Here is a 23,539-nt window from a genome sequence, read left to right as displayed (position 1 = left end):
ACATCCTGGACTGTTCTAATGTACGTACACCAGAGATACAACACACATGTATGAAGGCAGGCATCTGGCAACATTCAGAATAAAATCAAAACAAACGCTGTAAAAATACAGCAAGAAATCTTGTGCTAAAAAACATCTGTTGTTAGAAAATTGAATGTACTTCCATAACCGTCAAATAATTAAATGAATAAGCTAAATTTCAAATAAATTGTGTCAGAATAAAATGACTCAAAACTTAAATGCTATTATTACAGATTTTATTACTCATACATTTTAGGATTGATAGCAGAAACAATTGTTGTAGTTCTTTGGATGATGTTTTTCATTATTGGCTAACACACTCACCGAATCTTCTATAAAACATCAAAAATAAAAACAAGCCCAGTGACATTTGTTTAATGTCATATACTCAACTCTCTCCTTCCTCATCTCTCTGCTGTCAGCTCTGTAATAAAGGAGTAAAATTCAACCAAAAAAAACACTAAAATTGCTCATCGTGGCACAAAAAAGGCAAATCCTCAGTGTATTTTTTTACAAGATTTGTATGAGTAATCCATTATCTAATCATATGAGCTCTGGTGGAGGAGGTTATGTACATGGAGGCGTTTTCCCCAGAGGAAAATTCAACAGAGAGTCAGCCATAAATGGTGAATCCTGTCGACTCGGTGCTGGCAAATCTAACTTACTGTAGAAGTTAGTGGTATAACTTAGGAATTTAGTTTGCCTTGTAATTATGTACAGATAAGATCAAAAAAATGCCCAGAGACGGTTCCCACGGCAAGAGACCACAGGGCAGAATGGATATTCCCCACCACTTGAAATGAAAGGGAAACGCCGTTTGAAGTCAAAGCTTTTATTTTCTCTCTCCTGTTGTTCATTTGTGTAAATTTCATTCATCTCACAGTGGATACCTGAGGGATTTCTGCCTATTAAACTTGTTTGTGGTGCTTCCATTTCACCTGACGGCGTTCGTCTGTGTTTGTTTCCGTCGCAGGCAGAGCGGCGGGCGTACAGGGAGGCCGAGATGAACATGATGGACGACCTGTCGGAGGCCGACTTTCAGAAAGAGGAGGAGCCGGCCAGCCCGGCTCCCCCGCCTTCGCAGCAACACACAGACCCCGCCTCCCCGACGGTCGCCGTGACGCCGGAGCCGGTCGCCAGGGGAGACCAGGCCACGCCAAGTGAGATAGAGTATCAGGTACATGACCTGTGCCCGAAACCACCTCCTGCTTGGTGTACGGTGCGTCACATTTAGTTCCTGCAAGTTTATTTGAGTGTGTAAATATATCCTCTATACAGTGTCCTCAAATGACCCACAGTGGAACCAAAAAGTAGAGTCACATTAGAGGGTTCTCACAGTTTGGCAGCACCAAGAACACTGGTTCATCTGTGGTGATACAGCATTAAGGATACGCTGCCTTAACCCAAAGACCAAAAACTCCTTCACTAAAGGCCACGAAAACAGACGGATCTTTGTCCTTGACTCTTCGTTGCGACACTGACTTCCCCCCGATCTGACTCCAACTTCTTGTTTGGCTGCACCAGCACACACGTCATACACTGGTCAGGTGGCTGCTGTAACCAAACCAGCCACTAGAGAAGACTGGAGAATTAAAAAACAGTAAAAGAAGAGAACGAGTAGCATTATGTTCAAAGTAAATAATCTTAGAACTGCATATTTAGATATAAAAAATGACCCATTGTTGTTTTAATTCCTGTCCTGCCTCAGTCACATGATGAATCTTGATGATGCCAAATGGTGATGACTGGTTAAATGTCTGAAATCTGAATTTACTGCTAACTACTGAGCGTCCTTTATACAGGGAGAAGTGTTTGGACTCATCTGTGCTGTAAATATACCTGACAAAACTTAACAAAACAAAAAAACTTGACGTTGTTTCTCTTAACAATGATTCACATTAAGCAAATTAACTCCAATAAATTCAATAAAAGATGGAGATAAATATATGAATGAGATTGAAAGTTAGTTCTTGATTTCTCAACTTAATAATTAACCGTCCATTAGTAGCTGTTCTGGAGCTTTCAGTCAACAGTTTCATGTCTTCCTCAGCACATGGACGAAAAACAAATTTTAACTCTGAACTTTTAAAGCGAAACTCTTGCCCCTGAAATGTAAACTCCCCTGGTTCTGTTGTTAAATATGTTATATGTATTAAAAAAAGGGTGTCTGTATTAATGAGCAGGAAAGTAGCACTTGCGTAGGAATGGAGGTGAATAATAATGTGTGCAAGAGTTGACTAAGCCTGTAAACGGAAAGTTTTACATTGATACGCGCCTGTACAGGGAGGAATAAAAACAGAATATAAACCTAAACATCTGCAGTTACAACTGAGCAAACTTCAACTGCGGGGGACGATCGAAAGAAATCGATCTTAATCAATCCAGCTGTTTGCACAGATTCCAAACAGCTTGTTTTACTTGTGGTGAGCACCCGTGAACGCACATTTTCAGTCTATTTTCCTGCGTTTTTCAGCAGCTTTTCAGTATACTGGGCTCTGAGTGCTTCCAAAATCTGGGTGACTTGCAACTCAACACTTTGCCTGAACGCCTCCCTGTGTAGACGCACAACAGCGACTGAAGCTGCTGCTGCTGCAGCTCGTTCCCGTTTTGAGTCCGGCTGCAAAGCCTCGCTGCATCTCTCTCTCCCTCATTTCCTGTCACCAGTCTATCTAATAAAGGCATAAGTGGCCTGAGTCATCATCACCGCTTAAAGCAAGCTAACAAGACGATCCAAGACTGAAGTGTTAGGTGGATAATAGGAGTGTGAACCAGCTGAGGAAATAACACCTTGTGGTAATTTCTTCTTCTGACAAACGGCTGATAGGAAGGAAAGACTCGGACAAAAATGGAAGATTTATTAAGAGTACAAAACAAGTTTTGGCCTTCAAGGCTGAAACATACCAGCTGTCCCTTTTTCTTTATTGTATCCAGCTTTTATTCACTAAAATTCAATGTGAAATGTTTTATTTTGTTGTCTCAAAATTGAGCTGCATGGAGAATAATTCAGACTTTCAAGCCTTCAGTAAAAGATTTTCCCTGTTTAGAAACTTATTGTCTTTCAACCTGGAGCCTGAAACTGGAAACTGGGCTCTTCTGTCTTGACCTCCTCCTGGTTCTCTGTGTGTGTGTTAACAGGACGGCCGGGGCTTTGGCATCGGCACGCTGGTGTTCGGGAAGCTGCGAGGTTTCTCCTGGTGGCCCGGCAGGATCGTCTCTTGGTGGATGAGCGGCCGGAGTCGAGCGGCCGACTGGCACTCGCTGGGTCATGTGGTTCGGAGACGGCAAGTTCTCTGTGGTGAGTACACGGCTGCAATGATCAGATAGCAGCTCAGCAGCTGTTAAATATTCAGCCAGTTCACGTCTGTTGTTATTATTCTGTTTAAAGAAGTAATTGGACTTCAGTGCAGCAGCTTATTATCTTTTACACTCCAACTCCTACTAATCCAACTTCATCCTTTCATGGATGCACGTCTCTGCCGGAGCGCTGCCCCAGTTATGACATTCATAAGCTTTTCAAAAACAGTTTTACTCCGTTTTATTCTGCGGTTTAACAGCTATTCCAGTTTGTCAGGATTAATTCTACACTTCTTTGCTCTCAGTAGAAACTTCAATAAGTGAATATGATCTTTTTCTTTATATTGCTGAAACATTACCTTTGATTTTCTTTCATTTTGTCTTGACTTACTCGAAATTTAGGGGAAAAAAACACACTACTAGACAAATACACTGCAGCTGAGAAGCAACAGATACAAGAAAAAAGCTTAATTAACTTAAGTGTTTTTTTCTGTAGTTATTTATTTATTTATCATGTCTTTCTTTGTTGTGCAGGTGTGTGTGGAGAAGCTGATGCCCCTGAGCTCTTTCTCATCAGCTTTCCACCAGCCCACCTACAACAAACAGTCCATGTACCGGAAAGCCATCTTCGAGGCTCTGCAGGTAACAACCTCTATTAAAGCTCCTTAATGTGAGGGAGTGTGTGGAAAAAAATGATTTTATTCTGTTGCTGTGTTTATTATGAATCTGTCAGGATGAAATCAGCTTCTAAAAGACCAAAATACAAATGTGCAGGTCTAAAGGTCGTATTTTACTCATTCTTCTCTTATGTAACGTTGGTATTTTGCATTTGTGGAGGTGTCGCTCTCATGTCGCTCTGCCCACAATTTATAAGTGGTAACGTGGGTACATTACTTCATTTATCTGATTTTTTAGTTCTTTTTTTTCTTTTGTTGGTCCAACAAGGTTTCTGTGGAACCCCATGAGTTAACATAAACAAGCAGTGAGAGATTTGAGCGCTAAAACCTGCACTTATATTTACATTTTGCGACATCTTGTTCAGCCATAAGTAGCTTTTTTGTTTTTTTATTAATCATATGTACACTATGTGTTCTGTTTACCACAAGAAGAACAAACTTCCACTGCTTTGTGAGGGACAGTGTTGTTTGTTTTTCTTATTCTGGTGTCATTATTAAAGAAATTTGAGATTGTAAACATGATTAAATTGTATTTTGTGTGTAGGTGGCCAGTGTGCGAGCGGGGAGGCCAGTCCCTTCCTGTGACGCGAGTGACGACGCAGAGGGCGTGGAGATTCAAACCAGACAGATGATAGAGTGGGCCATGACCGGCTTCCTACCCAATGGTCCACAATCCTTGGACCCTCCAGAAGGTAAATATCACTTCTCACAAACACACAAAAACAGCTAGAAACTGCAAAAAGACTTCTTCAAAAAAGTTCTGACGTAGTGAATATTTAACTCACTTTACTTATTGTTTGTGAGTTATAGGTGGTTATCATGTCACCTCACATGCACTCACATCTTTTAATTTGACAGGAACGAGAGCAAGAAAGTTAAAATTAGAAACTTAACCCATAAGAGCCCAGACCCAGAAAATGCCAGTTTAATAATAATGCCTGGCTTCACTTGGCTTTAAAAAGACAGTGACCTGGGATGTGCAAAATGTGAACTGTGTGGTACAAGTTCAACATTTCTAGATTCTTACATCCAGAATTAAGAGCAAATCCTTGTCTATAGCACAGCCATGTTGGAGACAGTGGCCGTCACAAGGAGATGAGGCAAGACAGAACCACCAACACAAGAGGAATGGCTGGAAATGTGAAGGAAATATATGTTACGGAGCAGCTGACTCATAGGATAAGAAGTCAAGAGGAACAGTGTTGAGAGAAAATGGGAGAAATAGACGGTGTTTACGTGTCAGTGACAGGATAATGACTAAAACACAGAATGAGTCACAGGGACAAAAGTGTTTTATAGAGACAAGACAATCCAGCTCCTTATCAGTGTGTTTGTGCCCTTTTTGTAATGTAAAAAACTGTTAAAATAAAGAATAGTAAAGAAAAAGTTCAACATTTCCGAACTTTGGAAACATGCAAATAAAGTTTGATTATGTTTCAAGCATTGGTAAAATAAGAAATAACATGTTCATTTAACACAAGAAAGCACAAGACCAGTTTGCTTAATTTGCAGTCACAGAGTGGCCGTTTGAGGAGCAGCAAAACACAATTTTCAACTATTTTGTCCCCAAATCTCAGAATTTAAGAACCAGAAAACTTCACCAGCCGAGGAAGTCACATCCAGCTACTGGCAGAATTATTATAAAATCAATTTAATCTGCATTTCTGAGTCTGAAAACTGGTGAAAAACCACAGCAAACTGACTAATGAACACTTAGATCAGTGACACTGACGGGATGTTTAGGCAGGTTTAAAGTCTTAGTTACACAATGAAGGTGTCACTTATCCGATTAATACAGAAATGTGTTTTATGTACATAGTCTTCATGCTTGTAGAGCATGAATATTAGTCGCCTAATCCGTCTTTTCTGGGCCTCTAACACTGTGGAAACTAAAACACTCAGGTGTATCAGTAGTAAATACATGCGTGAGGAAAAAAAGTGATTCATTGCTCTCTAACCCTTACTCCCATCTGATGTTCCATACAACAAAAAAAAACAGTGTTAACTCTTGTTGTCGTTATCCCCACAGAGGAGCAGAATCCATATAAGGAAGTGTATCCAGAGATGTGGGCCGAGCCTGAGGCGGCGTACACGCCTCCACCTGCAAAGAAACCACGCAAGAACTCAGCCGAGAAAGCAAAGATCAGAGAGGTCATCGACGAGGGGACCAGAGGTAAACACACAAACACATCTCAGCTGAAATGTGCCTCATTCTTGTTGTCTGTCCTCCTGTTTTTTTAATGGACACACATACTGACAGGTACTTTTCCCATTGAGAAACAACATATGTTTATGTGTGTGTGAAGTAATACATTTTTCTAATGTTTTCCAGAGAGACTTATATACGAGATCAAAAAGAAGACCAGGAATATAGAAGGTAAGAGCTTCTGGCATTGTTCAAGCATGTGTGTGTTGTATATGATTTTTTGTTGAGGTCTTGGCTCCAAATATTAACCCAGGAAATGGCTAATGAATGATATCTTGATTTGTCAAAATGTGATAATTATATCAGGTAGACTGTGTTAGAAATGAAATAAAGCATCTTTAAATACTTGATTTATACCATTTAAAAATTCATTACTCTTTTATGAAACAGTTCGTCACATTGTTTGTGGAGCTATTAATTAATGGTTTTTCTTAACAGTTTTTCTTAACCATTGATTAAAACAGACACAGGTACTTTTTGTTGCTTGTTATCAGGCTATTATTTTATTATTAGTTCTATTATTCCTTTTTAATTCTTAAGACGGTCAGTCGGGGCCAATTGCTAACATTTATGCTAGCTTCAAAGGTGCTACATGTACGTTTTTGCTGTTGCTACATAGCCAACTTTAGCATTAACAGCTGTTTACTTGAAAAGGTTTCTGCCATTGTTTGTGTTTAGGGATTAAAATAAGTTCTCTGAGCAGCGCTACTGTTTCATCCTCTCATGTTGGACTGACGACACACTACAGTGACTCGCTATCGCAAAGTGGTGCTATGGGACAGGGCTAGCTGGTTAGCAAGCTAACTTCAGTAGAAGAAAAGTGATAGAAATAGAAGCAAAACAAGAGTTAACATTGGTGTTGCTTTCCACTGCTGGAGATGACAAACACAGGGATGAAGTTTGATGCTGAACTCGCAATGTTTCCTCTAGACTGGTAAATAGCAGCTGTTAATGCTAACGTTAGCTATGTAGCAACAGTTAAACTTACATATAGCACCTTTACCAGGGACGATACAGATAAATTCTCTTAAATAGGGAGAAACAATGCAACAGATTAATGTATATAAGTGATATATAAGAAGCTAAAACTGAAGCTAATTTGCACCCTAGATTGGTAGCTAAACAGCTGTTAATGCTAACATTGTAGCAATAGCAAAAATGTACGTATAGCACCTTTAAGGTCAGGTTAGCTCATTTTAAAGTGCTCTGGTGTTAGCTGCTGTAGCTCTCATCTAATGTGGAATGCAAGTTTCGTTCTTGTTTTGGCATTTAGCAGATTTATTTATTCAGTAAGCTCGATAGTGAATAATTTACTGGTTGAGTGGAGCGAGGACCTCAGTGTCCAAAAAACATCATGAGTTGGAAAGTAAATTTTTATGGTTAGCAAACACGGCAAAAAGTGTTGAGTCTTGTGATTCAGTCCTGTTATCTATCTCGACACTTTAAAGAGTTGTGTTGTTGTGAGGATGTTTGAGTTTGTCTTTCTGCATTTGTTAAGATATCTGTATTTCCTGCGGAAGCCTCAACGTCTCTCTGGAGCACCCTCTCTTCGTAGGAGCGATGTGCCAGGGTTGCAAAGTAAGAACCCCCCCATAAAAACAAACTCACTTTGTTTTTGTCTGATTCCTGAGACTAGTAAATAATTCAATGTTAGCGTTTGTGGTCTTTTACTGGAATCATATCATCATAATGAAATTCTGTTGTAGTTTATTCTGTTGTAGTAAGAGTTTATTATGAACTGAAATTCTTCAATAGAACATCAGTTTGTTTATTTTATATGGTTTTGTTGATTTAAGACAAAGAACAATATTGTAAAGTAAACAATCTTATTAGTGATCTTACATTTATTTTTCTAATACACGCCTGCTGTCTGTAACAAAATCAGCATTCTGTATATGTAGTTAATCAGAAATTTTGATAATTGATTAATCATTTTCTTCACAACATTCACTTTTCAAACATGAGGATTTCTTGGTTTTTTTGTTTATTTTTGTTTTTTACAATTTTAAATTAAATCTCTTTTATTTTTGTCAGGCAAAATAAGTAATTTTAAGACGTCTGCTTTGTTTTTTTCACTTTTTTCTGACGTTTTATTGACTTAGCTTGTTGATCATTTAATTGAAAAACAGTCGCTAGTCTCAGCTTTACCATCTATCTACTGCTGCACACAGAAAACATTGCACTCGCTCTCTCTTTGGGGCCAAACACTAAAGCCCACTCACCTTGTCATCTTGTTTTGACCTCCCTCCTGAGTCAAGCGTGTAATATAGGTTACACAAAATATGAATATGAGCAGATGTCGGGCTGATCTGTACACCCGAACCTAAAATGAAATTATGGTTGACGACAAAGACGCTCCTCTCCACTGCCCCCTTCTCCTGATTTTGTGGTTTGTTTTGGATCCTGACAGAACTCGTTCCTGGAGTGCGCCTACCAGTACGACGATGACGGCTACCAGTCCTACTGCACCATCTGCTGTGGAGGCAGGGAAGTGCTCATGTGTGGCAACAACAACTGCTGTCGGTCAGTGCAGCGCTGTATATACACAGCTCAGTCTGGGGTTGGCAGGCAGCAAGTTGCCTCTTTTTGTGGCCAAGGACAAGGTTTTGGATTTCACATTAACAGAAACAATTTGCCCATAAATGTCAAAAAACGTGATGTATGGCTTCTTTTATTGGCAGCTGAGTCAGCCAGCTCATGTGGAATAGATTTATTTGTATGAATACACAGTTGATTTTGGCATCAAGGCTCTGACTTCATCACTGCAAACACCTGCAGAGATCAGAGTCTCAATAATAAACCTCACCCTAAAAATGCATCAGATTCACAGTCGTGTCAGCTGTAATGAGGCCGTTTCCCCAAAAAAGCTTTCAACTATCGAGAGGAACTTCTACCTGGTAAAAATGAGAAGGATCCACCTGATATGCAGCAGCAGATCAGGTAGCAGATAATTATAAATTTAACCATGTTAAACTCACAAAAGGTTTGAAAAGGAAGGTCTCAGCCTGCCTCCAGACACACAGTGAGCAGCCACAGGTCTCTGAGAGTGGATATGTTGTTGAAACATGAATTCAGAAAATAACTATTATTAAATCCATCTCATAAACTGTTAAGTAAACTTTTTTCTGATCTGCACACCTGCCGATTATAAATGTGCAAAATTATTTGCTATGGTGCGTTACTTGTGAATGCAGAGTTTTTCTTGTTTGATTAGAGAATGAAAATCACTCTGTCTCATTTTACTTCCATTTAGTACACTGTGTACACTGAGTAATATGTGAATTTCAAATCTGTGGCCGTTGTCCACTTACCGGAAATGACGATCGCAACATCTCACCACAGTTGTCTCATCACCCACTGAACTATCTGACTTAAAAATGAATTTTACTGGCTTGTGTGTGCCTCCTGTTTCACTCATCGTGGAGATTATGCCGCCATTGGAACATGTGCAGCTTCCTCGGCCTGCCGTTTTCATAAATTTGACCATTATGACTTCATCATCTGGGTGCTCAGTCTCAGTGTGTGTTACCTACTGTTGATAATATACAAGATCCAGTTATAGACTCAATAAATCACGGCCATCTTGGTTTATTTGTAAAAAGCTGGACAAGAAACTAAAAAGAGGATGAGGTATCATTTCATTTGTTGGTGGTAAACTGCCTTAACCACATTCATAAACAGTCCTAATAAAGAAATACAAGAATGGCTCATGATAACTGTGTCTGTGTGTGCAGGTGTTTCTGCGTGGAGTGTGTGGATCTGTTGGTGGGAGCCGGCTCAGGCGGCGGCGGCCATCAAAGAAGACCCGTGGAACTGCTACATGTGTGGCCCCCGGAACACCTACGGTTTACTGCGACGACGGGACGACTGGCCCTGCAGACTACAACACTTCTTTGCCAACAACCACGAACAGGAATTCGTAAGTCTTTCATTTAATTTTGGTTCTTCGTATGTAATAAATATTAAGTGATGATGATTATGATTATAACAAGAATAGTGTTTATAGATATACTTTATAAAGTGCATTCTGTACCTTCATGTGATTACGACTTAAATATGTAGCCTTTTTTTCCAAGAATGATAAAACAGTTTCAGTGCTCAATAAGAATCAGCTGTTATATTGAGTAAATGGGCCTTTCTCAATGTAATATTCAGGGCATTTTGCCTTTATTTAACAGTATTACAGTACAGAAAGAGGGAAAACAGTAGTACTTTACTTACTTGTCCTGCATCCTAACTGCTCAATCACCAGGGTACCCTGTTAAATTTGCATTTGAATTATGATTTAAAAAATTTTACCTCCTGTATTTCCTTATTTTCCTCTACTACTCATATAATGTTTATGTTCATCTTTGTTATTCTTTTTCTATGATGGTGTATTATGGCCATTGTAGTTTTAAAAAAGGGGGTGGGGAAGGATGATAATATTCAGAGAAAAAAAAATGAGAGGAAAAAAAACTTGAATATCCTCTGACACCATAAAGTCATACATTTGTGAGAAAAGAACCCTCAAATTTAGAAAGAAAAACTTGAAATAAAGTCGTAAATTTGAGATAATAACATCATAAACTCTCAAAATTACAAACAAAAAACTTGACTATCTTCTGAGATCTTAAATTTGCGAGAAAAAAAACTCTGAGATTAAAGGTACAAATTGCAGCGTCTACACTCGATACCTTTTTCTCACCTCTTTCCTGTGGTTGAAAATTAATTTAGCGACTAATTATCGATGTCAGTTATAACACATAAATAAGTCAGTAACTTAATAATAATGTTGGAGAAAAATTAAAACAGATAAACTAGTCCTGCAGAAAACTAAAAGATTCTTTTTAGATTGTCCAAACGTAGACACAGTACCTTGTTTTAAGGTTCTTCCTGTACATTCGTCACACTTTGGCTAAAGAACCTCAAAGTTCAGGCTCTTTTACTTTACTTTACTTTACTGTCTGTATACTAAACCCTCCGTTTCCTCTACATCCTCTCGTTACATAACAATCCATAACTCATTTCAGCTCAGTCCAGACAACATACTATAAGTCAGTTATGTGTAGTAAATTTGATATATCTGCCGTCCTACATCTAATCTGCCATCATAACCTCGCTGTAAATACAAGGCGAAATACAACACAGTTAAACAGGAAACATTAATATCTGGGGATCGGTGTGGGTTACCCCTGAGGTTTGTCAGCTATAAATTATCTATGAAGGCTAATAAACATCAAAACAGACTGTGTTTACGTTCAGTTATTAGACTTAGACTTAGACTTAGACTTAGACGGACTTTATTGATCCCCTTGGGATGACTCCCTCGGGAAATTACATTTCCAGCAGCAAATACAGGCAGAAGATGTAAATAAAATAGGAAAGAATATAAATATAAATATATTATATATTGATGTTGTTCAGCGAGATGTTTGCTTGTTTTTTGGGTCATCATCATAAATATATCTGATGTGTGATGTGCTGCTCTCTCTACACACTGTAAAGTTTAGTATCTGTCTGACCTTATCCTCGTCAACGTCTCTTCTTCTTCTTAAATCTCTATTTCAGGAGCCAGCCAAGTTGTATCCTCCAGTCGCGGCAGAGAAGAGGCAACCAATCAGAGTCCTGTCTCTGTTTGACGGCATCGCCACAGGTATAAATGTTTAGGGCTGCAGCTAAAAGTTATTTCCAATATTGATAAATCTGTTAATAGGCAGAGACGGTCAGTTTGTGGTTTGTGGTTTTGATGCTTAGTAGACACATTAATGTCACCCTCTGTATGACTTTTAATTACTTTACACCTGCTAATAATCATGTTAACGTTGTCATCTTGATGTTGTCCATCGAGATCGAGGAAAAGTGGTGATTCATAAAGAAAAGGAAAAGAAGACCTTCTTAAATGAAAAAGTCTTGTTTTTTTGTCATTCAATTGTTAGCTCCATAAATCATCAGAAAAAGCTGAAAAACAACTGGCACAAGTTCCCAGAGCTCAACGTAACATCTTCATATTATTTATTTTGTCCAAACAACAGTTGAAATCCCTTGTCTAATTTGACTAAAATTTTGACTAATTTTCTGTCAATCAACTCATCAATTTATGGACTAATTATTTCTCCTTGTGTGTGAGACTGTAACAGAAATGTATGAAATTATGCCATTAAATTAACATTATCTGACTCAGTGTTTGAGTAAAGGATGAATGATTTTGCAGATGCTGATTAAATGTTGTGTGTGTGTGTGTGTGTGCTCAGGTCTGCTTGTGCTGAAGGATTTGGGGATCCAGGTCGACAAGTACGTGGCGTCTGAGGTGTGTGAAGACTCCATCACTGTCGGCATGGTTCGACACCAAGGACGCATCATGTACGTGGGAGACGTACGCAACGTAACTCGCAAACATGTAAGCGAACTGATTGTTTGTTTTTACCTTGGCAGTTTTCACGTCTTTTCTCTGCTCTGAAGTTCACTCGTGTTGTTCCGGTTCCTTCAGATCGAAGAGTGGGGACCATTTGACCTGGTGATCGGAGGAAGCCCCTGCAACGACCTCTCCATAGTCAACCCTGCACGGAAAGGCCTTTACGGTAAGTCTCACCAGGTTACAAGATCTTCCTGTCCCTGTCGTTGTTATTAAGCGTCACATTAGAGTGAGTTGTTTTTTAAAGTTAAGTTTCTCCGTCCTCCCGCAGAGGGAACCGGCCGGTTGTTTTTCGAGTTTTACCGTCTGCTCCATGAGGCTCGACCAAAACCGGGCGACGAGCGGCCGTTTTTCTGGCTGTTTGAGAACGTGGTCGCTATGGGAGTCAGCGACAAACGAGACATCTCTCGCTTTTTAGAGGTACAGCGAACACACCTGCTAAACACAGCTATAAAATACACATGTATAAACACAGACACACAAAAAAGTAAAAGTACCTTTATAAAGGCAGCTGTCAGTGTTCTATTATTATGTTGTTGGATCATTACAATTGATGTATTAATATGTAAGCTGTATTTTACTACAGTAGTTGGTCACGTCATAACAGTGCAACATATTTTATAAACTCGACATATATATCTTTATTAAATCTTTATCTGCAAAGTAAAGCTGTCAAATTAAATTAATGTGACAAGAAAAAGTACAATATTTCCCTCTGAGTAGTGGAGTAAAAAGATAAAGTAACATAAAGTGAGAGTACTCATATACAGTACAAAACTTTACTTAAGTATAGTACTTTAAATGTGTGTAGTAACTTTCCAGCAGTCTCCACAAAGTTTTAATGAAAGACCATTAACTCAGAGAGTCATGGCAGCAGGTTGAATATAAAGTGAATTTTAAAAATGTCTTTTACTGTTTGTATCAGTTAATTAACAAATTTGGTGTTTTTTCACTTTAAACCAGAAGTTACTGAACTTAAACTTGAAAGAAAAACTATGTTTAGCTCATGAAGAGGCTCCTTCATGTGAAGGAGAACTCTCATACAGCTCCAGTGATTAATAATAATTCTCAGACAGAAGATGTTCATGTGTCAGTGAAGTGGTAAAGTAACTCTGCTGTGTATCTGCAGTGTAATCCAGTGATGATCGACGCCAAGGAAGTCTCCGCTGCCCATCGTGCTCGCTACTTCTGGGGCAACCTGCCAGGCATGTCCAGGTGATAACACACACACCAACGACATCACCTGATGATTTATATAGAAACACAACTTTAAATTAAAAAGTTCTTTCTCTTTTCCTTTGCTGCAGACCTCTGACACCGATGGCGAACGACAAGCTGGACCTCCAGGAGTGTCTCGAGCACGGGCGCACGGCCAAGGTATCCACCTGTGTGCGTGTCTGTGTGTGTGTTTGTATATGTGTGTGTGTGATTATTACCGTCATGCCATCGTACTTTTTAACCAGTGGTAAGCGGCGACACTGGATCCTGACGGACAGAAAAATAAAAACTGACACTTTTTTTTTTTTAGGAAAAAAAAAGTTTGGAAATTTGGGAAACGATTTGAATTTTTGTCGATTTGATTTCTTTATTATTATACTTTTTCAAATTGTCGTGTATCACAGAAAGCTGGACGACAGCTGTAGGATTAAAAAAGGATGTATGTGTGTGTTTGTCTGTCTGTGTTTGTTTGTTTGTTTGTTTGTTTGTGTGTGTGTGTGACTGGTTCTGGATGCTAATTCCAGTTTGAGAAGTTGCGTACGATAACGACACGCTCCAACTCTGTGAAGCAGGGGAAAGACGAGCATTTCCCCGTCTACATGGACAACAAGGAGGACATCCTCTGGTGTACCGAGATGGAAAGGTACAGTGGTCTGTGCGTTTATGTTTGTGTGTTTGTTACGTGTTTTTAACCCTAACCAGGGACTTAGAGTGTAAATTAGCTTCAGCTTTACCTTCTGAACTACTTTTATATGTTTAATCTGTTGCCTTGTTTCTGTATTGTCTCTGTTAAAGGTGCTATGTGTAAGTTTTGCTATCGCTACATAGCTAATGTATAGCATTAGCAGCTGTTAACTTACTACCCTAGAAGAAATGTTGTGAAACTTCATTCATTTATTTCCTTAGAGCTGTCTCCAGTGGTGGAAAGCAAAGCCCATGTTTTGCTTCTAGTTATTTAGTTATCACTTCATTTCTTCTACTGAAGTTAGCATGCTAACCAGCTAGCCCCACCCAGTCTTGTTACTTTCTGATAGCGAGTCATTGTAGCGTCCAGACTGCCCTGAAGAAGCAGCGCTGCACAGAGGATGTACTCTAACCTCTTGTATTGTAAACACAAAGATGGCTGAAGCTCTTGGCAGGAAAACTTACAAATAGCCCCTTTAAACTAAAATAAATTAATACTTTTACATTTTAAAATTAGTGTGAGTGTGAGCATTAAGGGAATCCTGGCTGTTAAATATCATCAACTAACTTGCATTTGTGAGTTTGTGACAGAAGTATAGACTAAACATTTTCATTCCTAATGATCCTCAGTTTCCTTGATTGATTTAATATTTTATAAATGTATTATTTTTAATGTTTATTATTATATTATTTAATTCCACTTTTTATTGTGTATTTCTTTGTTTGATGTCCCTGTAAAACAGTTTGTGACTTGTTTTTGAAAAGTGTTCCATAAATTAAGTTCAAATAGACCTTTAAAATATTCATTTTACAATAATAAAAGAAAAGCAGCAAATCTTCATATTTGTGAAGCTGAAACCAGAGAAAATTTGGTATTTTTGCTTGAAAAAATTACTTTGATAATACTGTGTGAGAAAAACTGTTACTTTTTGCTGTTCCTGGGCAGAAATTGTTATTTCCCAACTGCTTAGGCCTAAAGTAAATGGAAAAGACCTCATTTTCTCTTCAAACTTTTGCTTTTGTGACCTGGGTGATTTCATTAATGAAGCTCAGTGGGAAGGAAAAAGCTTTATCGCTGTGGTTTGGGGCTGAAAATGATGTGTAACTGGTTGAAGCACTGGTGAAGAACTGCAGTAAAATGGGCTGCGGGACGTCCCTCATCTTGATAAAGTCAAGGAGTACATGCGCTTCCACCAAGATGTACTGGATTTGGAACGATGCTACCGAGGAGTTTGTAACAAAACCTGATGAGAGACTATATTTGAAGGCTCATACTTGAAAGAGATTTACATTACAGTCACTTCTAAACATTTTTGTATAACTTTAATATAAATACATCTAAATCTTGATTCATATGTCATTTTATTGAGACCTTATGTAAATAAAAATGTGCAAATTTGCCTGTTTTTACATAGAAAACAGGTTAACAACAGCAAAGTTTGAAGGGAACATAAGCAATTAAGAAATAACACATATTGTCCAGGAACAAAATTTGTGCAATTAATCAATCGATTGTTGACCAACTGACATGAGCTCTTTCATCCAACCCAGACTAAACTCCTTGAATCTCCTGTGTGTCTCCAGGGTGTTTGGTTTCCCCGTCCACTACACTGACGTGTCCAACATGAGTCGTCTCGCCAGGCAGAGGCTGCTGGGACGTTCCTGGAGCGTCCCTGTCATCAGGCACCTCTTCGCCCCGCTCAAGGAGTACTTCGCCTGCAACTAGTCTCACACACACACACACACACACACACACACACACACACACACACACACACACACAAAACCAACTCTCTCTCTCTCTCTCTGTCACACTTAAACACACACATACATACAGGCATAAGCAGTATGTAATGGCAGACACACACAGATAATTACACACGGCTAGTACATGAAGGTTGGCTGACGCAGGATGACACAGATGACCACACACACACACACACACACACACACACACACACACACACACACACACACACACACTGTAAAGGACTGCTTCCCAAGATCCCATGTAGACCACTGGCTGACCTTAGTCCCCTGGTGCTACCTTGCTGATTTACACACACACACACACACACACACACACACACACACTGGGTGCAGGGTTTCTGTTACTGTAAATCCTCACACACAAACTTCCTGTCCGACCTTGAAACTGATGTCTTCTGGCTTTACTGTGTCGTGGTAGCTGGAGTTCAAACCTACGAGGCGGAGTGGAGGAGGAGGGAGGAGGAGGAGGAGGAGGAGGTGGGGGAGGGGGGGAGGCGTAAAACTGACAAAGATGCCCTGACTTTTCTGTTTTTTAATCTCTCTCTCTCCAGATACATCAACACACCAATGAACCCCTCTGAACCATTAACACTTAACTGTATTCATGCGTAGTAGTGACAGTACTGCTGGTGTATTACAGTGCAATGAACACGCACACTGACACACACTCACACACACACACACACACCAGTTAATGCTCATGGTGCTGGTCAGGCAGTGATAGAGTCCAAATGGTGCCACTTTAATACAACACTTTTACAGTTTTTGGTGCTCTTGGAGACTGAACGGTCTCTGGTTCGTTTCAGTCGCTGCAGCATGGCGTCCCTAACCGAGTCAAACCAAACGATTAACAAGCAGGCGGATTTGGTGCGCAGGGGAGCGTCCTAAAGGCGGATAGGATTGTTACGAATAAATCAGATTGTAATTTGTTCTGTTTCTTGGAGGAAATGCTGCTCTGGAAGTAAAAAAATCTCTGTAAATGAGTTAAACCTCAGTGGGCTGAGACAAAAAACTAAAACCTGAGGGAGACTACTTATAGTTGAAATATGGTCACTGATACCTGCAACATGAAACACTGAAAATAAGAGAGTGATTATTTGCATGGTGATTTTCTTTTGCTAGTCTTCCTGAGGTTCGTAAATATACTCAAATATACATATGGGACAAACTCTAGACACTAAAGCATAACTCCAGTATTTTTGAACCTTGTTTTCCCATTTATTCTGAAGTAAATGATTGATAGGAAGAAAAATCTTTTCCATTGGTTCAGTATTGAGCAAGAACGGTGTACCGTTCACTACCAGACTCCATTGACGAAAACAGCAATTTTACTGAGCAGAACACAGACGCTGCTGGGATACTTGTGCCTTGATCGATTTGTTTGTTTGTGTTATTGTGTGAAGCTCAGTCATTTACTGAAGTAAAAATACCACACAGTAACACGAACTAACTAACTGCTTGAGGTACGAGTATTCCAACAGCTCCTGTGTTCCGCACCGTAAAATTGCTGTTTTCGTCAATGGAATCTGGTAGTGAGAATAGCAATGTTTCAGGTTAAACTAAAAGGATCTCACTCTTTAATAAAAAGGCCTGCCTCTGTAGGAATCTTATGCATAATGTTGTCAAAAATCCGAGCCTGTCAGTCGAAGTAAAAATCAGCTATTTACACCCAAAAACATGGAAAAATAAGGTCCAGGTTAAAAAAAATAATGTAGTTTTCATTTAACGGGAAGAAAAATAACACAAAGAGCAAAGAATACAACAAAATGTAATAATAGTGAGTTTAAAACAAGAAAAAAACAAGGGACAGGCCATATGTGTCTTCGTGAAAATACTTAATGAGTATATATATCAGAGCCATAGTGGAGCTGTCAACAACAAACAATAAAAGCAGAGTGAATGACAAGGCCACACACTCATGTTGGGGTAAAACCATCCTTTGTGTTTGTTTCACAGAGTTAGTGTTAGAAAAATTGTGAACATAGTGAAGACAAAGAGTAAAATCAGCTTTTATACATAGCACTAAGCTAAAAAATACAGAATATCACTGCATGTGTCTCAGCTGTCAGGAACTACATCCACCATTAGGTTTCCATACAATAAGCACTCGTACTGTTTTGATTATTTTTCGGTGGTTTTTGGAATATTTTAGGCAGTGATTGTATATTAAGGTTAGTTAATGCTTTGGTGAATATGCTGTGAAATACTGTACACTTGTAGCATTTTAACAGTGGGTCTGTTTCCTCATATTTAGTATATGCTGGTTGTTACTCAGTAACATATGTAAAAGTGCTGTTGTGTTGCATTGATTACTGTTAACTGTGATAACGACTGTGACGTTCATCTTTCATGGTGCAAAATTGGAATAATGCTGTATGTCAGTTGTCTGATAGTGGCTGTGGATGTTACAGTTAATGTCTGTGTAGAAATTAGCCCCAGTAAACGCCATCAGGAGGTGGTAGATCATGATACTGTACCAAACCGTGGCCAGCGTAATGGGATCGTTTCATTAAGCAGCCGGTAACAAAGGACACTATCTAAAGCCAAAAAACAGTTACTGTATACTGTGAACTGACGATATAAGATAGTCTTTCTCTGTAGCTTTTTTAACTTGGATGTGGCTCAGTTTGTTTTTACCCATTATGAGTGTGGCTTTAGTTGTGAAGTTTGTGAAACTGTAACATAGTCAAATACGTCCTATATACACCTGTATTTCTTTTTATGACCCTGACATTAGTCTGTTTAAAGTCTGGTTTCTGCTTTACGTAACTAGACGATAACTAGACTTGACAAACAACAGCCCCTGAGCCGAAAAACAACAAAAAAAACATCCTAAAACCAGGAAGTAAGTTAGCATTTTAGCGCTATCGGTGCCTTGTCCTTAATCAGTGTGTTTTTAGCTAAATGCCTGAAATAAGGTCTGTGGTTTTAACACAAGCTCAAGACATTTTCAGGTTTTATTCTACGACATAAAATACGTCAGAAAATCCCCCACTTGTTGTTGGTTTTTTTTAAAGCTTTTACGTGTTTTAAAAAAGGCAGGTGCTAACAAGCGGCTAAATGAGACTACAGAGGCTGTCAACATCTTAAAACCGCAAATGAAAACCAATCTAATCAGTTTATCTTCTCGCTCTTTCAAAATATCACTAACTTTTTAAGAAGAAAGGCTTTTGATAGAAGAGCTCAGAGTTAAATTATATTAAAAGTTGGAAGCTTAGTGGTGGAGACGCTGACGTCATGTGACCGTGGTGTCGTTGGTTTATAGCCTAACATTAGCTTTTTACTTCTGGTGATTGTATTTAGGCTTCAAACATCAGAACAAACATCTTAAAACATCTAAAACACATTAAGTTTTTGGCTCCATCCAGGAAGGTTTAACTCATCCTGTGAGATTATTTCCTCCTCTCGAGCAGTTTTTCTATCTGAGCAGCGTTTTAAATTTGAATCCTTCTTGCAAAGTTTGCGTCTGTGTTGTATACAGAGAGGTCAAAGAGAGCAGCGATCCGCTTTCAGCGGGGACGGAGAGTAAGGGAAGTCAGTGGGGGATGAAAACTTAAACCCTTCCAGTTATTATACAACATCTCTCGTGCCTCAGCCCCTCGGTGTTGCCCTTGTTTTTTGGCGTCTGGTGATGAGAAGCGACCGGCGAGTCCACCATCCCTTGCAGTTCCCGCTCCTACTTTGCTTCATAGGGATCCAAAATGTCCTCCATTTACTGATATCGCAGCGACATCCACTGAAACCAGAGGCAGACCTTTATTCTGTAGACACTATGCCGGTTTTCTACTTCCTGCGACTGAAACAGATAGCCCTGTATAAATAACAGATACCTCCTCACATTACACAGATACAACTGTACGACCTTGTCTTCGGGTGTTTCCTCTGCCTTTTTGATGCCCGGTGCATGCTGGGATAAACTCAGCCCCTACGTAACCTTGACTAGGAATGAATTGTCATGACGTGTGGCAGATAATAATAATAATAATAATAATAATAAAATGTTTTCAGAGATTACGACACAGATAATGTGTGTAAATGCTGATGTATGTTTTATTTACACGGGGCTGTCTTTTGAGAAGAACATCTCTTTCAGTCTGGTGCTTTTGGTCTTCAGGCGACCATCTTTTTTCCAGGAAGCCTTCCAATCCTCTGACCTTCCTCAGATACCAGCTAACAACTGGACACATGCAGTCTACACACACACTCACACACACACACACACACAAACAGTCACACAAACCAACAGTAAACCAGCAGGTTCAAAGTATTCAAAGTTTTTCCATCATGTTTACTCTCTCCGTTTATACAACCAACCTTCAGGTGCTTTTTAAACTCTGCTCTTTTTTACAGTGCTCTTGCAGGTTACTCATACACACACACACACACACACACACACACACACACACACACACACAAATACGCAAACATTTTGCTGGAAACACGGTGCCGACTTACATGCTTTCTCTAAACTCCTTTTGCTATACAAACCACATTACTAACACACACGCATACAAGCATACACACTGTGTTTTTTGCCGGCCGCCTGTTGCCACCAGGCTTCTTACGGTGCCGCCGCCGGGTGCGACGTCACGCACCCCCCGCGTCGCTTGGTGCTCCCATCCCCTGCCCGCCAACCCACATAAAATCCCTCCCACTACCCCACCCCCAGGTGCTGCATGTCAGTCAGTCAGTGTAATCTCCGATTCCATGTTAGATTAGGGAGTAATGATAATTAAAATAATGGTAATAATATTACAATAATAATCTGTTATTGTGTGTGTGTACTGTTCCAGGTTGGTGCTCAGTTCAGTTCAGTCTCAGCCTAGAGAGGAGAGAGAGAGGCTAGAGAAAGCATATATTACAGTTAGTATAGTGACTTGTTCTATTGTATCCGAGGATGCCAGAAGAAATTGTGTGAGCGACAAGCTACAGGACGCTCTCAAACAGGAGACGAGTCGAAATAACACCGATATGTAGTGCTGTTAAGCAGGTGAAACAGGTGACTGATAAGTTGGTGTCCTAAGGCAGAAGGAGGTGAGTTAGACAGGTCTCTTTACGTGCAGATGCAGCTCAACTCTTTGGGTGATTCTGCAGAAAGTTTGAGGTGAATAACTTCTGTGGTTTTTCTTTTTCAGGTGATTGAAAATTGCACTGTCTGAGAAAATGCTCCACGTCATCGTCACTGTCAAAATGGCGACCGGCTGAGCGCCCTCTTCATCCTGGGGAAGAGGCAGTAATCTGAGAGGCTAAATCAGGTGAACAGAGCGAGTTCAGATCCACAGTTGAGGCCGATGGCGTCCATTTTCTCAGACAGAGCTGACTTTCAATTTTCAGTTACCTGAAACAGAAACACAACTAAAGTTAATAACTTCAATTTTTCTTTACGGTGCACATAATGAGAGCTGTTTAACTCATCTCCTTCTATCTTAAACTTATCAATCACCACTTGTGTATCTATAAATTACAACAACTTTGTCATTAAATGCCCAGAAATAATACCCAACAACATCAATAGAAACATTATTCTCTAAGGAAAAATGCCTTGAAAATTTCTCTGTGTTTCCACTGGTTCCCAAACTTTTTATCTAAAAGAGGTCTGCCACACAAAATTAAGTGAAAAACTAAATATAGGACAGTTTTACCCAAGGCTACAACTAATGATTCTTTTCCTTATTGATCACTCTTCTGATTATTTTCTTGATTAATCATTTAGTCTGATCATGAGTTCCACAAGCTGAATGTCAGGTCTTCAGATGTCCTGTATCGTCCGACCAAAGATTTTCAGTTTGCTCTCAAAGAAAACTAAAAAAATCAGAAAATGGAGCTTAACAGATATTTTGGAAATTTACACATGCTAAAACAGTACAAACAGCAATGGAAATTAATGTGCAGAGAGATAAAAAAGCTTAAAGATCTTATCTTTGTAAAATATATAAACTCTGCGTGTACTTGAAGTACACTATTACTTCTTTTTCACAAGCCAAAAAGGTTGAGAATTACAAATGAAGATTATAAAACAGAGATTTAACTCTTCTTTTCCATAAATTAGGACCTCTGCACGACAGGATGTCTGCTCTTAACTGACCTTTGGCTTGTGAGATGTTGGGAAAGTTGAAGTTTAGATGCTTGGTCGAGTCGATCAGTGAAAAAATAAAGAATGAAAAAGGCATTAAATGGTCTCACAGACTTCCCTCCTTGAGTTTTAATCTTGTATATAAAAGCATGAAGCTGAGTTTCCTGAAATAAGGAACAAGAACCTTAAAAAGTCTGGGAACCACTGGCTCATTTTTCATTCTCACTAACAACAGCAGCAGCAGTGTTATTTCAACGTTCACCTGTCTGAGAGCGCAGCCAGTAAAAAAAAGCGTGAGGGACGGAGTCGACATTTTTAAGATGATGGGTGACACGGTGATGATGTTTCTGTTCGCCTATCGACAGCTTTTAGGCTGAGTGATGCGCTGTTTTAAACACTGATACACTTAAACAAAAATAACACACAAAAACACTGTTAATCGACACAGAGCGAACGACGCTCAGACGCAGAGATACATGCACAACACCTACAAATACAATGCTGTGGCGCATGCAGACACTCATCTCATGGACTAAATGAAAGATGAGCTTTTAGGAAAAGGAGGACCCGGTGGTGTTTCAAAAGGTGCTAAAATTTTATCTGAAAATAAGAAAAATATATTGTTAGGAATATAAATCAAGTTTGTCTTTACAATGACTGTATTTAAGTTTGTCGTAGTAATGAAAAGGCACTATTATTTTACTCTTGTATGAATATGAACTAATTAAAAAGGCATTTTAACTTTGTACTTGAACAATGTAAGAAATGAACCGTGAATAAAAAAGGACTGTTTCTTGTGATTTGGCCGAAAGGCTCGGTGTTATCTAAGTGTATATCAGTGAGGGGGGTGTCACCAGTCAAATCTGAGTCAAAATTCAATTTCAGTTTTTACTGTTTTTTTCTCTCTAACAGCTCATTTAACTCTCTGGTGTCAGTTCGACACATTAACACTCAGCATTTTCCTTGTGTGTTGTGAAGAACAGACCAAACTCCTGCCAGTGACAGTTGGTCAACTTGTGAGGGTGTGTTGAGGATGGCAGAAGCTCACCTACTACGTCCAGCTCTGCCTGTTTTAATAACTTTTATAAACCAGCCACAACATTAAAACCACCTGGCTAATATTGTATAGGTCCCCCTCAGGCCTGGCATGGACACAGGACCTCTGACGGTGTCCTGTGGTGGTCTGTGGGTCTGTGTACGTG

At 39.4% G+C, this 23,539-nt stretch overlaps 1 protein-coding gene across 1 annotated transcript in view; it reads left to right on the top strand.

The window, feature by feature from the left end:
• LOC108888898 (DNA (cytosine-5)-methyltransferase 3A-like) overlaps positions 1-23,137 on the top strand; it is a 63,089-nt gene extending 39,952 nt beyond the window's left edge. Inside the window, 19 exon segments of the mRNA XM_051071767.1 lie at positions 995-1,198; positions 3,157-3,270; positions 3,272-3,316; positions 3,850-3,957; positions 4,537-4,684; positions 6,022-6,165; positions 6,325-6,369; positions 7,697-7,776; positions 8,609-8,721; positions 9,933-9,969; positions 9,971-10,117; positions 11,749-11,833; positions 12,432-12,577; positions 12,668-12,758; positions 12,864-13,012; positions 13,722-13,807; positions 13,900-13,969; positions 14,335-14,453; positions 16,079-23,137. Coding sequence (XP_050927724.1) covers positions 995-1,198; positions 3,157-3,270; positions 3,272-3,316; positions 3,850-3,957; positions 4,537-4,684; positions 6,022-6,165; positions 6,325-6,369; positions 7,697-7,776; positions 8,609-8,721; positions 9,933-9,969; positions 9,971-10,117; positions 11,749-11,833; positions 12,432-12,577; positions 12,668-12,758; positions 12,864-13,012; positions 13,722-13,807; positions 13,900-13,969; positions 14,335-14,453; positions 16,079-16,220 — 2,073 coding nt within the window. The 3' untranslated portion in view covers positions 16,221-23,137.
• Positions 23,138-23,539: the final 402 nt, after the last annotated feature.

Source organism: Lates calcarifer, linkage group LG7_1, assembly GCF_001640805.2.
Source record: "Lates calcarifer isolate ASB-BC8 linkage group LG7_1, TLL_Latcal_v3, whole genome shotgun sequence".
In the NCBI taxonomy this organism is placed as follows: Eukaryota; Metazoa; Chordata; class Actinopteri; family Centropomidae; genus Lates; species Lates calcarifer.
Note: the sequence above shows the minus strand (reverse complement) of the source record. Positions and strands in the feature narration are given on the sequence as shown.